Source organism: Castor canadensis, chromosome 7, assembly GCF_047511655.1.
Source record: "Castor canadensis chromosome 7, mCasCan1.hap1v2, whole genome shotgun sequence".
Taxonomy (NCBI): Eukaryota; Metazoa; Chordata; class Mammalia; order Rodentia; family Castoridae; genus Castor; species Castor canadensis.
Window position 1 is genome coordinate 146,267,016 of NC_133392.1, and position 16,479 is coordinate 146,283,494.

General features: G+C 51.3%; 1 protein-coding gene across 3 annotated transcripts in view; it reads right to left on the reverse strand.

The window, feature by feature from the left end:
- Positions 1–16,479, reverse strand: part of Ephb2 (EPH receptor B2) — a 167,593-nt gene continuing 151,114 nt past the window's right edge. For 2 of the 3 annotated variants that reach the window (XM_074081039.1, XM_074081038.1), the window contains exons 8-16: positions 15,221–15,329; positions 14,683–14,750; positions 7,383–7,505; positions 6,558–6,805; positions 5,416–5,631; positions 4,514–4,663; positions 2,586–2,779; positions 843–998; positions 1–384 (exon numbers count right to left, since the gene is read on the reverse strand). In XM_074081039.1, coding sequence (XP_073937140.1) covers positions 276–384; positions 843–998; positions 2,586–2,779; positions 4,514–4,663; positions 5,416–5,631; positions 6,558–6,805; positions 7,383–7,505; positions 14,683–14,750; positions 15,221–15,329 — 1,373 coding nt within the window. In that variant the 3' untranslated portion in view covers positions 1–275. The remainder of the gene's footprint in view (positions 385–842; positions 999–2,585; positions 2,780–4,513; positions 4,664–5,415; positions 5,632–6,557; positions 6,806–7,382; positions 7,506–14,682; positions 14,751–15,220; positions 15,330–16,479) is intronic. The other variant, XM_074081040.1, reaches the window with a different exon arrangement.

The following is a 16,479-nucleotide window of genomic DNA, read 5'->3' on the forward strand; positions in this document are numbered from 1 at the left end:
TTCCTTATTTGAATCCTCTTTTAAAAATATTCCTTGTATTTCCCGCCCCCTCCCAGGTCTAGTTTCTTTTCCCCGTTCCCTTTTTATTCCATCTTTTGAGTTGCACGTGTTCTTGGTGACGTCCTGTGGCTGGAGCGCTGCTTGGTTCTTCCTGCTGCCCATGGCCTCCTGGCAGGTAGCAGACCCTGCAGTGGACGGAGCACCAGGAGGGCTGGCCGGCATGGGGGGCAGAGGGGGGCGGCCCAGAGGAAGAGGCGAGCCAAGGCAGGTGAATGTCAAACCTCCACAGATTGAATCTGGTTCATCTGTGCCCGCATCACCTGGATACTGTTCAGGATTTTTTTCTGGTGACCAGCCAGGGTGACCCCAACCCGGAGAATGTCCCTTGAGGAGAGAAGTATATGTGTTAGGGAAGTGTGGGGGTAGAAGGGGTTTTGGGCTGGGTAGGAGCTGCCTGAGCTTTCTGCTGAGGAGAGTGAGGAAAGGGGTGTTGGGACTGGGGTGGCAAAGTTGGAGTGAGTGACTATGGTGAGCTGGACAAGCACGTGACTGGGAAACAGGACCCCTGGGTGCCCTTTTGCCCACTTCTTTTGTTTGTCCTTCATCCAGTTTACAGATGAGAAAACTGGCTGGGGGCACTGCTGGGATTTGTCCATAGTCAGAGCCAGCAGGCAGACCTGGATACCTCTCTGGACCTGACTCCAAAGTTGACCATCTGATCCGTTGGTTCCCATCCCCGCTGGGACACTGTCTACTCCTCACCCTCCAGAGCTCCCCCTGGGCTGGTGGAATAGGTGGGGAACATCTGCAGGTGGTGACAGTGGAGGTAGCTGGGCACTTACTCCATCATCATCTGAGACACAACGTCGAAGGAGGTAAAGCCAGCATTGGCAAAGCTCTCCTTGTACTGTCCCATCTTGATGGCCTCCAGCCACTCGTCTACCGTGTTAAAGCTGGTGTAGTCTGGGATCGTGCGGTCCAGCAGCGGCAGGTTGATGCTGGGAGTGGGGTGGGTGACAGAAACGGTCAAGGCACATGCTCGCAGGGAGCGCGAGGGTAGGACTGTGCATATGGGTATCTGCTGAGTGAATGCATGTGTGCATGATATGAACCTGTGTAAGTGTGCACGCATCTATGTGTGAGTGTGAGAGCGACTATGTGTGCAGGACTCAAAGCTGAGGTGACCTGGAAAGTCGGGGAAGGCTCTGCCGAGGCTGGACCACAGGAGAGGCAGGAGGATGCTTCTCCAGGCTTCCTGTTTGCAGGAGGTGAGACTTAGCTAGACTAACCACGCTGATTATTCACTTCTTCCTCTCCAAGACCATTCTCCATCCTTCTCTACCCTGCTGTGTGCAATGGGACCCTGAGCTTGTCGGAGCTAACGGAAACGACTGCCAAGGAGTGCAATGACTCTTGTGAGGGGAAAAGTTCAGAGTTAGAAATGGCCAACACAGGGTCATGGAAGGGATGCAAGAGTCAACAGGTAGAGGAATGCACAGAAATGTTCTTGGTGACAAGAACTTGTTAGGTGAAGGATTTTGGCTCAAGGAGTCCTTTCACAGGATCTTAAGGGTGCCTGGTGGGTGTCCGTGTGGGACTGTGGGAAAGTAAGAGAGCACAGGGCCAGGGGCTGTGTGGCCTGGTGAAGCCCTGGGACCTTGGGGAGAAGGGAAGCTGAGGGCTCGTGAGCCAATGCTCCATGACTGAGCCAGACTCTGTCAGAGACGCTGACCTGAGTGTGAGGACATGTATGTGTGTGTGGGAAGAGTGTACTTCTGAATGGGGGTGTGAATCTGCCTGTGGATGAGTCTAAGTGTGAGAGCCTGAGATTGTGTCCATGTATGTGAGATTGTGTCTCTGCGTGGGTAAGCAAGCATCAACTCTTGTGTCTAACTTTGTGCTCAGTCTGTGTGTACTGGACTTTACTTGTGCAAGCATGTGTGTGGGTGTATCTGTGTCGATGAGGACACAAACAGACATTAGAGGGGCCAAGTGTGGTGTGAAGGTAGCTAGGGAGGAAACTCAGAGATGAGTATATCTGTCTATCAGCTAAGGTTCTGGATCCTGTGGTAATGTTTCTGAAATGCTGTTTTTTACAGCCATGCTTTAAAAGGGGGGTTCTTCTACCACCCACAGACATTGTGTCCTCCTTCTCCAGACAGTCTGTGCCCCACGGTACCCCTGAATATGCCCAGTGAACACCAGTCCTTCCCTTCCCCAACCCTAGCTGCAGTGGGGAGCATCTACCTGAAGCAGTGGGGCAGGTATGGTTGTGATGGGAGAGAACTCGCAGAGGGAAGATGCTGGGGCTGAACGGTACTTAGAGGAGAGCAATGGGGCCACGGAGGAGGTGTGACTAGTCCATCAGTACCCAGAAGACAGGGGAGGAGCTAGGGTGAAGCCATACCTAGAGCAGGGTCAGGCCCTAGAGAAGAGGAGCCTGGCCAAGGTGGGGTTAGGAGGAGGGAAATGTGGGGGAGGGTGCCAGGGCAGAGGAGGGGACCCTGAAGAAGGGCAGGGCCCAGGCGGAGCTGAGAGGAGAGGGGTCAGGCCGGGAGGTGGGGGCGGGGCCAGAGCAACCTTACCCAGAGGAGAGGGGTGCCATGGCTTTGAGGCTATTAGGGTTTCGGATCATCTTGTCCAGCGTGTTGACGATCTGGCCGAACTTGGGCCGGTGGTTGCGGTCCTTCTGCCAGCAGTCTAGCATGAGCTGGTGCAAGGCGCTTGGGCAGTCCATGGGCGGCGGGAGCCGGTAGTCCTGCTCAATGGCGTTGATCACCTGAAGACAACACGTGGATAGAGTGAGGCTGGGTGGGTAGATGAGTCAAGGGCATCTTCCCCCGCCAGGCCCATCCTGTCAGCAAATCATTGCAGGTCTGACCTACGTGGGCCCCCTGTCCATGTCCCGGGGCTGATCTGGGTTCCCACCATCTAGTCTCAATCTGCCCTGGCAGCTGGCCCTCTGCTGGCCCTCTGCCAACATTAGTAAGTCCAGTGACCTGAAGTGTCCTCTCCCCTGAGTACACCAGGCTCTCTCCTGTGCCTGGCTCCACCAACTCCTTCCTCTTTCCCACTTGTGAGCCCTCTCCTGGCTCTGATGACTCCAAGGACACCGTCTCTGGTCCCCTGCTTGACTCCAGGGTGGCTACATTCTCAATTTCAGTGCCAGTCACACACACTTCCAGGAAAGAGATACCCGCCCTGTCAGGCCCCACAGCATGGCCTTGACTCTGGCTGGAGCCTCCTTCCCACAGCCCTACCTGCTCCTCTGTTAGGAAAACGGGGCCCCAACCCCCGCCAATCTCTTCTGTAACAGTGACCAGACTTGTCTTCTACAACTTGGCCACAGATCGCCTTCCCTGTTCTTGAAGCTTCAAGGCCTTCCTGTCTGCATTATTTTTGGTGGTTACTTGGGTTTGAACTCAGGGCCTCAGGCTTGCCAGGCAGGTGCTTTACAACTTGAACGCCCCCAGTCATTTTTCTTTAGGTGTTTTTCAAATAGGGTCTCTTGTCTATGCTCAGAGTGGTATAGACATGACACTCCTGATCTCTGCGTCCCGAGTAGCTAGGACTACAGGCATGAGACGCTGTGCCTGGTCCTATGTACATTTTTGGAAAGGAAAATGTTTGGATCCTGAATGTCCCACAGGTGCCCAGCCTGTGGTGCTATTGGGAGGTGGTAGAACTTTTAGGAAGTGGGGCACAGTGAAAAGTAGTTAGGTCATGGTGGGGGATACCCTTGAAGGGGCTATTGGGATGCTGGTTCCTCCTCTTGCTTTCTCTTTGCTCTCCAGTAGCCTTCTCTGCCATACACTCCCACCCTGATGGGCTAACTAACCATTGTTCTAAAACTCTGAGTCAAAATAAACCTTTTCTCTTTTTGTGTTTATTATTTCAGATATTTTGTTATAGTAACAAAAGCTGACTAACATAGAACCTTACCAACCTTTCTGACCAACTTTCTTCTCCATGACTCCCCAAACCTCGTTCTTCTACCTCTGGACCTTTGCACAGGCTGTTCTTTCCACTTGGATGCCCTCACTCTCCAAATTCTACTGTTGTTTAAATGCCACCTGTCCTGGAAAGACTTCCTGGCTGCCGTTCTTGCCTCTATTGCCCCAGCCTTGACGTATACAGGGCTTGACATCTGCCTTCTCCAATTTAGCATCTGCTAATAAAAGTTCCTGATAAACCACATCTGGTTCCCTAAATAATTTTCTCATCTCCCTCTCCTATTTAGAGGGTAGACTCTCAAAGGGCAGACATGGCTTCATTCAGGTCTGGCCACAAGGGGCCCATAGTCTCAGGATTTGTTGATTTATGAACAGGTGGCCTTCCCTGCAGAGTCCAGGGTCCTGTTGCAGACCTCATCAGTCTGGGAGCTGCCCTGGCAGCTAGCCCCTAGATCTCAGGGGAACTGGGAGATTGGTGCAAGGCCAGGAGTGAGTACCCAATCTTCCCCTCCCCTACCCAGCTGGCCAGAAAGGCTCTTCTCATCCCCTTGGAGACTTACGTCCTGGTTGGTCATGTCCCAGTAGGGCCGCTCCCCATAGGACATCACCTCCCACATGACGATACCATAGCTCCACACGTCACTGGCCGAAGTGAACTTCCGGTACTGGATGGCTTCTGGAGCTGTCCAGCGGATGGGGATCTTCCCGCCCTGTGGGGCAGAGGAAGAGATGGATGGATGGGAGGTTGACCTGTCTGACCTCTTCTCTCAACACTCCCTATCCTGTGCTGTACCAATCCCATGAAGTACCTCATTGTTCCCCAAACTCACCAGGCTGCTTCAGACCACTGGGCATTTGCACATGCTATTCACTCTGCATCTTTAAGTCCCTTCAAAAGTCTTTCCTCCCAAAGACTGGCTGCTCCCACATGTCCTACACAGGTGGCTTACGAATGTGGAGGAGGCATGACCTGCCCAGCACAGTACGCATAGTGCCTGCCTGCATGGCTCTGCTTGCACTGGCCTCCTCTGAGCTCTTTGTGGGCAGGGCCTGAGTTTTCTTCCTTTGGGTTTAAAATCCTTCAGCCCTGGCTGCTATCCCAGGCCTCCAGGATGTAGTTCCACCTACCTCTCCTGCATTCCTTGTCATAGCCCTATTCCAGTTACATGATCTTACAAAAGAACATGTGGTCTCATGAACTTTCACTAGCCTTCAGCTCACAGCATAAATATCATCCCCTTAGCCAGCCTTCCTCTGCCTCCCAAGGCTGGTGTCTGAGCTCAGGGCCCTTCACTCCTTATTGCTTTGCACTTCTGGGTTCCCCAACAGCTTGGGGGCTCCAAGAGGACAAGAGTGTGGTTTGTGTCTCTCCCTGTCTCCAGCACCCAGTGCAGGGTTTGGCTCAAGCAGCGTTGGTGTCTCCTGTGATATGTGGCTCCTGGAATCCCTGCCTCCATCTTACCAGTGCACTGGTGTAGGTGGGGTCGGAGGTGTCATCTTCCAGGAAGCGCGAGAGCCCGAAGTCAGACACCTTGCACACCAGGTTGCTGTTGACGAGGATGTTGCGTGCGGCCAGGTCACGGTGGACGTAGTTCATGTCTGCCAGGTACTTCATACCAGCTGCGATGCCTCGTAGCATGCCCACCAGCTGGATGACCGTGAACTGCCCATCATTTTGCTTAGGGAGGGGTGGAAAAACCAGAGTCAATGGAATAGTACCCATCAGAGCTCTAGATAGCTTCCAAATGGCAGGTCCCTGCCACCTTGGCCTAGGGCTCCCTGCAGCAAGAACTCAAATGCCCAGGGATGTCAGAGAGGCCATGAGAGGCCAACTTCATGGTGTTGGAGAGAACACAGGCTTTGGAGCAGACACTTCTGGTCTGCCCCTTCCTGACTGTGCAACCTTGTACACATGACCTAACTTCTCTGAGCCTATGTCCTCATCTGCGTGTTAAAGTGGTTAAGGAACGCTCACTTCCCAAGGCTGTTCTGTGTTGAACGAGAAGAGGAACACAGGTGCCTGTCACATGCTACATGAGTACTTGCTGAATAGCAGCTAGTCCAGTGGCACTGTCCTGACTCCCTGGCCAGTTCTCTTTGTCTCTCTGATTGACTATTATCTCCCAAGGTGCCTTGAACTGATTTTTCTCCCTCTAGCCTATGCAGGTTTGGGGAACTCCAAAATCTGCTGAAAAGTCTGGATGAGGCATCAAGACACCTGGTTCCAGGTCAAGCGCTCACCATGACCCTCTGGCTGACCCCTGGCAGCTCCTTGTCTTTGAACTTGGTTTCTTCTGTGCATTATGAGAAGGATGCCTGACAGCATGGGTGGAAACAGATCTCAGGTTGATGACAACACTGAGCAGCTGGCTATGGCTTCCTGGGGAGCTACACTGAGAAGGCTTCTAAGGTTGCTTCTGTCTGAGTGGGAGGGAGTGCTGGGATTGATTCATAATGCCATTTCACAATGGAAAGTACCCCCAGCAAGCCATTCCTGACCTACAGTTTTTCCCAGTACCCCTTCCAGCTCTGACGATGTGAAATTACATCTAGAGTTCCTTTCCCTGCCCCACACATCCCCTTGGCATTCTTGTCTCTCCCTACCCGGAGGAAGGAGTCTAAGGAGCCGTTCTCCATGAACTCAGTGATGATCATCACAGGTGTGCTCTTGGTGACAACTCCCTCCAGGTGGATGACGTTGGGGTGATCAAACTGGCCCATGATGGATGCCTCGCTCAGGAAGTCTCTGCGCTGTTTCTCCGTGTAGCCTGTCTTAAGTGTCTTGATGGCCACAAAGATCTCCCTCTTGCCCGGCAGCTTCAGGTGGCCACTGCAGACCTCACCAAACTCCCCTGGCATAGACACACCAAGAGAGGCAACATGTCACTTGCCAGGTGCCATCTCCCTGTTCCCTGCCACCTCCACTCCTAGGCCTGCAGGTGCTTTCTTTTTCATGCTCATCTCATCCTCTTAGACACAGACCCCCTTTGAGAATGTGCAGTCCACAGATGTCCCAGCCACCTTTGGGAGTAGAGAGTAGGACTTTCATGGCTGTTCCATGGGTCTAGTGGAGCATCAGGGTGAAGACATAGGGAGAACTGGGGAATTAGGGGAGGAACCTGGGATAAATGGTGGAAAGAAGGACAAAGCATTGGGAAGAGTCCTAGGAACTGGGTTCTTCACCCAGTTCAATCTCCAACTTGCTCTGCAGGCCCATTTGTAGCCCTGTACCTCAGTTTCCTCTTCTGTTTGTGAGGTGATTTTACCAGGGTGACCTTTGAGGGCCGGTCTTCCTTGGGCATTCTGAGCCTTCAATCCTTGAAGGGTCTTTTGTGGCCTTGTCCTATCCTCTGTCCCAGGAGTACACCTGGGGTAGTCTCCCCACCCACAGCTGAAGCCACTGCACCTGTGAGGGTACCAGTCACCTACCTGCTCCAATCACCTGCTCAATTTTGACACAAGAGATGTCGATTTCCTTGGCAAACTCCCGCACTGCCTCATTGGGGTCTTCATAGGTGAAAGGGTCAATGTAGATCTTCATGCCAGGGGTCACTGGGGGACAAAATGAGGCTTGATCACATGGACTGGCAGACTGGCTCAAGACATGCACATATGGAAAGACAGGACCAGTGCATCCAGCAGGAAAGACATTCTGTGTGGCCCGCATAACCGGGTGACCCCCCTACTTAACCTCTTTGGGCCTCATTGAGCAGATGACTAGTAGAAAGGCAAGGGGAAGAGAGACCCAGCAGAGGGGGCAAATAGATTCTAGCTCTCCTCCCAACTCTCTAGATTAGTAATGACTTTCTGGAGTAGCTAAAATGGTCAGAGTTGATTAGCAATGCCTGTAGTGGGCGTGGGCATAGAAAAACAAAAGGCTAATAGATTGGTTGCCCTTCTGATAGAGAACCAGGGGTGCAAAGGAAGAGGAAATAGAAAATGAAGAGAAACTGGAACTCAGATACAGGAAAGGCAGGCATTAGAATGTGTAGTTTCTGGGTCCTGCTGAGAAGATCGCCTCCTCTCCCCCACCCCAAACCCCTCTCAGTCACTCAACCCTCCAATTACCTTCCACACAGGCCCCAAAACCTGGAGGGCAAGTCGTCACTTGGGTCTGAGTACCCATAGTTCCTGAGTTTATCTCCCGGGTCCCGCCACTAGCTAAGTGTTAAACCTTTTTAGATTCCTGAATCCCTGGTGATTGGCATAAGGCCAGACAAGCGGGAACACTAGCTTCATTCCTGAGTGGATGGAGTTTTTGTTTTTCTTTTTCTTTTTTGCAGTACTGGGGCTTGAACTCAGGGCCTACACCTTGAGCCACTCCATCAGTCCTTTTTTTGTGATGGTTTTTTTTTTCGAGAAAGGGTCTTGTGAACTATTTGCCTGGGCTGACTTTGAACCTAGATCCTCCTGATCTCTGCCTCCTGAGTAGCTAAGATTACAGGCATGAGCCACTGGCGCCTGGCAAGGATGGATATTTTTATTTATTTTGGTAGTATTGGGGTTTGTACGCAGGGCCTTACACTTGCTAGGCAGGTGCTTTACCACTTGAGCCACTTCCCCAGTCCTTTGTGCTTTGGTTATTTTTCAAATAGGTCTCACTTTTATGCCTGAGTCAGCCTGGATCACTATTCTCCTATTTATGCTTTCTGAGAAGCTGGGATGGCAGGCGTGCGTCACCAGGTGTTGGAGCCGGTAATATGAGGTTGGCAAACTGGCCCACTGCTTGTTTGCAAATAAAGTTTTATTGGAACACAGTCATGTTCATTGCTTTGCCTGTGGCTGCTTTTCTGCCACTGTGGTAGAGTTGGGTAGTTACAACAGAGATTCACAAAGCCTAAAGTATTTGCCGAGCACTCCTCTACCTCATCCGTGTTCAGGAATATGTGTGTGGTCCAGTAAGTCAGGGATTCTTAGTTTGGACCTGGGAATCCCATCTTGGGAGCCCCTGGATGGGCTTTAGGAAGTCTGGTAACCCCCAGGAATCAAATTTATTTATTTATTATTATTATTATTGCCTTTTTGGATTCGTGCCTCTTATAAGGCCCCCAAATTAAGGAAATAAATATCATTGAAAAGAAAATTTCTTGAAATCCATTTCTGAGTATGGATTTCTGGATTTTCCTGACTTAGAACTTTAAACACTTGCACACAGAGACGTGTTTGTGTTTTTCTGGCTATAGGATCCAGAATTTCGAGCAGAGTCTTATAGGAGCCCGAGACCCCCAAAGAGGTGAAGGACCAGTCGCCAAGCCTGAGTGCCTGGAAGGAAGCCTGGGCGTGGGATCTCTTCTCATTTCTCCCTCCCCTGGCACAGTGCACAGATCTCTGCACACAAAAGCTGGATGTCTGGAGAACCCAGAGAATCCAGATGACAGGGACAGAATAACAATAACAGCAGCTGTCACTTACTGAGGCTTTTGTTTGTGCCCAACACTGTGCCAGGCTCTTTATAGGCATCAACTCATCTCTTCTTCCAACAATTCTTGGAGGAAAGGATAATTACGCCCACTTCATACATAAGGAAACTGCAGCTCAGAGAGGCCAAGTAATCTGGCCAAGACCACACAGCTAACAAATGGTGCAACTAGAGTTTGCGCCCTGATGTCTGTCAGACTTGAGCCCAGTGTTAGTTCTCTTAGTCACCGTGTTGCCTGCCTCCTGGGTCTAGCCCAGGCCTCCTCCACCTGGAATATTCAGCCATGCATGACTTCCTCCGAGCCAGAAAGCAACTCCCTGGAGATGCTCTTTCTTGCTTGGACTTCATGCGTGGTCCATGGGTCATAGTCACTGGCTTTTAGCCTCCCTCCTGTCAGAACTGGGGTGGGGGGAAGCCAGGATGGGGGCCGCTCAGGGAACTAGGGGGAAGTCCAGCAAGAACTCATCCAGGGCCAGTAGTTAGATGCCATCCCCAGACCTTGCAAGGACCATTGCCAGGTGGGCTCTGTCATTTATGGGACAGATGCCTGTGCCTGGGACTCCAAGCCCTCTGTGACTTGGCCCCAGCTCCCTGCCTGCAGCTGCTATAGTGTGGATGTGGTTTGCCCCCTGTTGGAGGCATGGTCCTCAGTGTGGCAGTGTTGAGTTGGTGGAAGTTTCCTTTAAGAGGTGGAGCCTGCTGCAAGATAATTAGGTCATAGGGGTACTGCCTTCAGATGGCATTGATGGCTCTTGGTTTGTTCTTCCAAAAGCTTATAAAAGAACAAGACTGGTCTTTCCCTACTCTCTGGCTTCCTGTCTCTCTATGTGATCTCTCCCTGTTGGATGTGCTCCTGCCATAATGTCATCAGAGCCCAGGAGATGACGGTGCCATGTCCTTGAACCTCCAGATTTGTGAGCTAAATAAACCTCCTTTCTTTATACATTACCCAGTCTCAGGTATTTTGTGACAGCAATGGACGAACATGCAAGATAAAAGGAGTTTTTACCCTGTGTTTTAGGCACATTTCATTACTTATTGCCTCTGAACTTTAGTTAATGTTATTCTCCCCACCTGGAATACCCTCTCCTCTTTCCTCTTTGTGACCAGATCAAATGCTGCCTCCTCTGTGAAGTCTGCTGGATTCCTCCAGTAGAGGCCCGTGCCCCTCTGTCCACCTGTTTGGGGTCAGGAATGCCTTTGGGAATGTGATGAACGCTACAGATCTGCTCTGTGGAAAAGTATTCCCATGTGGCTTGAACTCCCAAATTCCACTATAATCTTGGGTTCACAGGGCCTTGGAAGCTGTAAGGATCTGTGAACCCCAAATTATGCACCCTTGCTTGAGAATGGCAGCTTGCAGTACATGTGTGAAAGTGGTTAATATTCTTTCTAAATGCTTCATGTATGCTCAGAATAGATTTAGCAGGTCAGTCTGTCCTAGGCAGTTTATAGTCTTCCCTCCCATACTAGGGTTTGAACTCGGGGCTGTATGCTTGCTAGGCAGGTCCTCTACCACTTGAGCCAGGCCCCCAGCCCTTTTGCTTTAGTTTGTTTTTCAGATAGCATCTCCCACTTTTGCCTGCAGCCAGCTTCAGACCGAGATCCTCCTACCTCCACCTCCCAAGTAACTGTGATTAGCTTTTTATCCCATTATTCCTCAAAATGACCCTACAAGGTCAATGCTATTTTTAGTCTGAACCTTATGAAATTGTCAATATCTGACAGTTTCTGACAAACTGATAGCAATTTCATTTGGTCCAGCCCCGTTTTACAGATCAGGAGACTGTGGCACAGAAAGGTGAAACGACCTGTCCAAGGCCACAGGAACACAACTAACAAGTGGCAGTGGTGGGGTCTGAACCCTGCTGGTGCCAGGGCCCACATGGTGACCATCAGGTTGCCAGTTTCTTGGAATGCTTCCCCACCTGTCTTGGGAGCAGCAGGTGAACTCCTTCTTTGGCAGGAGCCTCACACAGACCACCCCTGAGGTGCATTTGCTAGCTGAGCCTAGATGAAAGCCTCTGCAGGCAGCAGCTGGGCTGAGGGTTACATGGCTCACAGCTGTCTGGGCCACTGACTATGGTCCTGAACCCAGATGGGAACTTCAGGAGGTGGGAGGAGGAACCGGGTTTGCAGAGTCCTGGTTTGGATTCTGTCTGTGCCACCAATGAGGGTTCCACATACACTACTTCATAAGCTTGGTCTGGATGTGCTCCCTTATCTATGGGTCTCACTCTTTTTGTTTACACAGTAGGCATAAAACAATGCCTGCCTCATTAGGGAATTGTGAAGATTCAAAGTATCTTTTTAAAGGTAGCAAATAGGAAGAAGTAACTCACTATTACCTGTTATAAAGAAGAGTTGGCTATGGTAGCCAGGTGCAGGTGGCTACTTGAATTGTTGAGATTGGGAGGAGTGTGGTTTGAGGCCAGACTGGGCAAATAGTTTGCCAGACCCCATCTCTAAAATAACCAGAGCAAAGTGGGCTGGAGGTGTGGCTCAAGCAGTAGCGTACCTGCTTTGCAAGCGTGAAGCCCTGAGTTCAAATCTCAGTCCCACCAAAATAAAAGAGTTGGCTTTTGCTAATTATTATTATTACAATAACAGTATAAATATTACAATAACATTAATTCCTCATGACTCTGTGAGAGAAGTATCTTTTCTGCTACATCCTGTAGAAAGATGCAAGACTCAGAGAGGTTTGATACTCTCCACAAGGTCATCAGCTGGCCAGTGGCAGGACAGGGATGAGAAACAAGGTCAGTCCCTCTGGTTTCACAAACAGGCACCGCAGCCCTTGGTCCTCGTTTAGTACCTGCTGATGGAAAACATGAGCCCCAGACAAGACTCTGAGCCAGTGACATACATCTCTGGGCCTCAGCTTTCTCCTCTGTCCTGGTCACACAGGGTTGCTGGGTACATCTGGGATCACAGGTGACACTGCTTTGGAAAGAACAAAGTCTTGCTTGGCTCATGGTGTGAGAACTTGGGCTTAAAATGTATTGATCTTTGAACAAAGCCTGGTGTCTATTTTAAAAATAAACCTTACCCGTTTCCTTATTATCGACTCTCGCTCCAAATAACCATGCTCCCAAATGGCTCCAGGAGGTGGAGTGTGCGCCTGCCTTATTCTGACTCGGAAGGATGGGGACAGCACAGGGTGGCTGGGAGCGCATGCATCGGAGCCAGGCTGAGGGGCTCAGACCCCAGCTCCTTCCCCAAGCCGCTGTGCAGTCATGTGCCTTACACAAAGCGAATGGCATTTGCCTTAAACAGACACGTACACGCTAAACGTGGAAACAGTTCTTGGCACATAGGATGTACTCAGTGTGTCTGCTCATATCTGTGATCTTGACCTTATTACTTGGGGTAGGAGGGAGGGACATAATTTATGATTTATGCCTAACACAAAGGGATCTTTACTTCCGGGCAGTTAAATGTGTCTTTTTGCTGAGATCTTCTTGTTGTTTTTAGGCTTTGATAGTCCCTTTCCATTGCCCTGTCTCTTGTTACTTCCAGGATCTTCTGGAAATTTTAATGGCTTACTTAGTTTTACATTTATGTCCAAAATGACTTCTAAGCCTAGGAACTTCTCCTTCAAATTGTCTGAGTCTGAGTTGTCATAACTGTAACTCTTAGGCTTTGATCTTCCTTGCACACCCCACCTCTGGTCCTACAGTGAATCTAGTGGTAAAAATATATCCCAATCCATCTACTTCCTGCCACTTCCTCTGATGCCACCTGTTCTAGCCACCATTATAACCACCCTGACTATTCCAACTGCCACCTCACTGGTGTCCCTGCTTTGGCTCCTTTGGTCCCTTCTCCAAACCGCAGAGAAGGGACCTGCCAGAACTGTGACTCAGAGCGTGCCAGTCCTCTTTGCTCAGAACCTTCTGTGGTTTCGCATTTCACTCAGCATAAAAGCCAAGGCTCGGTCTGGCTGACAAGAATCTGCATGTGGCAGCTCCCTCCTGCCGCCCAGTCCTTCCCTCACTCTGCTCCAGCAACTCTGGCCTCTTTGCTGTTCCTAAAACTAATCAGGCCTGTTCCAGCCTGAAGACCTTTGCACTGGCTGTCCCCTCTGCCTGCAATGCCCTTCTCTCAGATATGTCCGAGGAGCTCCTTCCCTGTTCCCTTTTATTTGTTCCAATAAAATCCTCTCGGTGCCAACCCTCACTCCCCACACTTAAAACTGTAGCCCAGACCCCCACCGTTCCCAATCCACTGCTCTGTATTCACTTATTTTATGTCTAGTTCTTCCCTGCCCTTCCCACTAGAATGTAAGTTCTGCAGAGGCCTGGGCATTTGATTTGTGTTTTTGGTGTCCTCAACACCTGGGACAATGCCTGATGTTCACAGCAGGCCCAACACAGATGTGTGACGAAAGAGGAGAGAGGAATGAGGACCTTTCTCACATGGAGGTGGCCATCTAAGGAACCCTGGGGTGCCACTGAGCATAGTTTGGGAAGCAACATTTGGAATCATTTTTGCTGAGTAAGCTGAGGTCAGGTCTAAACTTCCTTGATACCCCCAAACTCCCTACTTCCTGATCACTGGTTCTGCCAAGGTCACACGGAGGGAGGAATCCATGGTCTGCTTTTCTCTCTGGCCCATGCGGCCCACCTGGTCCCCTGCTCTAGGGTTGTGTGTGTGTGTGTGTGTGTGTGTGTGTGTGTGGCACATGTGCCCCAGTCCTGGCCTGATGTAGGACAGGGCAGTGGGGGAAATGGGATCACCATTTCACCAGAGTGTCAGGAGGAAGGATGGGGTTGGAGCCCCAGTGGGAGGAAGGGGCCAGCTGCTTTTCTTTCTTCCCTCCTGGGTTGAAGCCTGGGTGTCATCATTCATTCATTCACTCATTCATTCTACAGACATGTGCCTGCTCTGTGCTGGGTGCCCCACTGGTGCCAGGAAGACAACTGCAGGTCTCTAGGGGCCCTGCTATCATGGCAGGAGACCAGGAACCAACCACAACAATGCAGCTTGGTAAGGGTGGCCATACCAGCTCAGATGGGGGCCTAGACATGGGGTGGTGGGGCCCAGGAGGGCTTCTCTGAGAAGTTTGTGGGTGAGGGGGCCTGAGGGATGAGTGACAGCTGTGCAGGAAGAGAAGGGGAGAGGGTGTAGAGTGAGGCACAGGTGCAAAGGCTGAGGGGTGAAAGGGAGCTTGGCTTATCTGGGGACCTGCTTGACATTCAGTCTGGCTACAGTGTGGCAGGAAGAGCTCGAAGACACTGGAGAGGTCCCTGGGGAGCTGATAGTAAAGGGCCCAAGGGTGCCAGCCTGGCTGGGGTGTGTACGTACTGTGGCCACTGGTGTAGTGCTGCAGCTTGTCTGTGTACTCCGAGTCAGCACGCTCAAACCCCCGTCTTCTGGAACAAAAGCAAAGGGCTGGAGCCATCTGGAGGCACCCAGGAAGCTGGAAGCCATAGTAGGTGATAGGGAGAGGGTGGGCAGACCCTTGAAGCCATTCTCTGGCCTTATGCCCAGTGGAAATTAGAAAGCTGACCCCACCCTCCTGCCTTTGTCCACTCTGTCCTGACCACTCTGATGCTGTGTCCAGCACTCCATCCTGTCTCAGTTCTGACCATTTTTCCAGCACTTCAGCCATGGGGCCTAAACTAGTGGGGTGATCTGCACCCCACTCACCATCCCTGCAGTTTGAGTGTCCTGCAGTCACCTTTGCCCACTGTTCTGGGACGTCCCTTCCCACGCAGTGCACCACCCATAGTGGACTTGTCCAGGGCAATGTCCCCCCTGTGATGGACGGGCCTCGGAGGTTCCCTCCCTGTCCCAGCAGCTGTGGGAAGGCCTCAGGAGCTGGCTTGGGGACAGCACCCACCTGTTACACACAATGACGATGACGACCACAGCAATGAGGAAGACCAGGCCGGCAGCTGAGGAGCCAATGATGAGAGGCAGCTTCTCCTGGATGCTCGTCTGGTACTCGGCTGGGGAGAGAGCACAGCGGGTGCCTCAGCCTGGCTCTGGGCTCCCTACACTGCCCCCTGCTCCTTCGCCCTGCTGGGTCTCCAGGGACCTCCAGGCTCTGCTCTGCTTCTGAGAGCATATGTCACAAGTCCATGCAGAAATGACCCACTACCTCCAGGGAACCTTGGACAGGTTCATGAACTGCTCGAATCCTCAGTTTCTCATCTAGAAAGTGGGCATAATGATACCTTTGCTCCCATGTTGATGTGACAACCAGAAATAAACACAGCTGATGTACACCAAGAGGCAGCTCAGAGCAGACTGGAGCCAGGCTCCCTGGGTGTGAATCCTTACAGGGCCACTTGCTGGCTGAAGGAACCCTGGCAAGTCACTTACTTCCTTGTGCCTCAGTGCTCTTGTCTATGAAATGGGGAGAATGATGGTTCCCAGCTCATAGGATTGTGTGTGAAGCCCTCAGAATAATACCTGGCACAGAGCTAACACTCAGTGAATATTAACTATAGTGTCATATGTCACTCGCTGTGCCAGGCATGTGATGTTTTTAGTCCTAGGACACACTCCATAAGATGACCCCATCTTTGCTGATGAGGACACTCAGCTTGATGAGGTCATGACTTGCCTGATGTTCTACAGTTAGGAAGATATCCAAGCCAGCCTGTGAACTCAGGTCTGCCTGACCCAAGGCGGGGGGCTTAAATAAGAGAACATAAAATACACTCTGCACTGACCCAGCTCTCAGATATCACCTGATACATTCTCCATGCCACCCACCCATCTTTGCTCTTCATTTTGTTATTACTTCTCTGCCTCCCTGACCAGAACAGGAGCCTCCCAAGGTCAGGGTGAGATCAGCTCGGCGTCCTTAGTGCCCACACACAGCCTAGCACGTGGCAGGGACCTAGCACACATTTGTTGAATTAAGAAAGGAATTTGGGACAGTACCCCAATCCCTAGTTAGTGACCTCAACCAACATGGGAGGTGAAAATGCTGGTCATGAGGCAGGGAAACTGGACGGAAGAGGGGTGGACACCTGGGGAGGGTTTCTATGGATTTAGGGACCCAGACAAGAATTTAGGGTTCAAACAGACAAAGGCTGTGGCTCAGGCCCTGAGGCTGAGTAGATGCTAAGAACAGATGCTGGAGTGTAG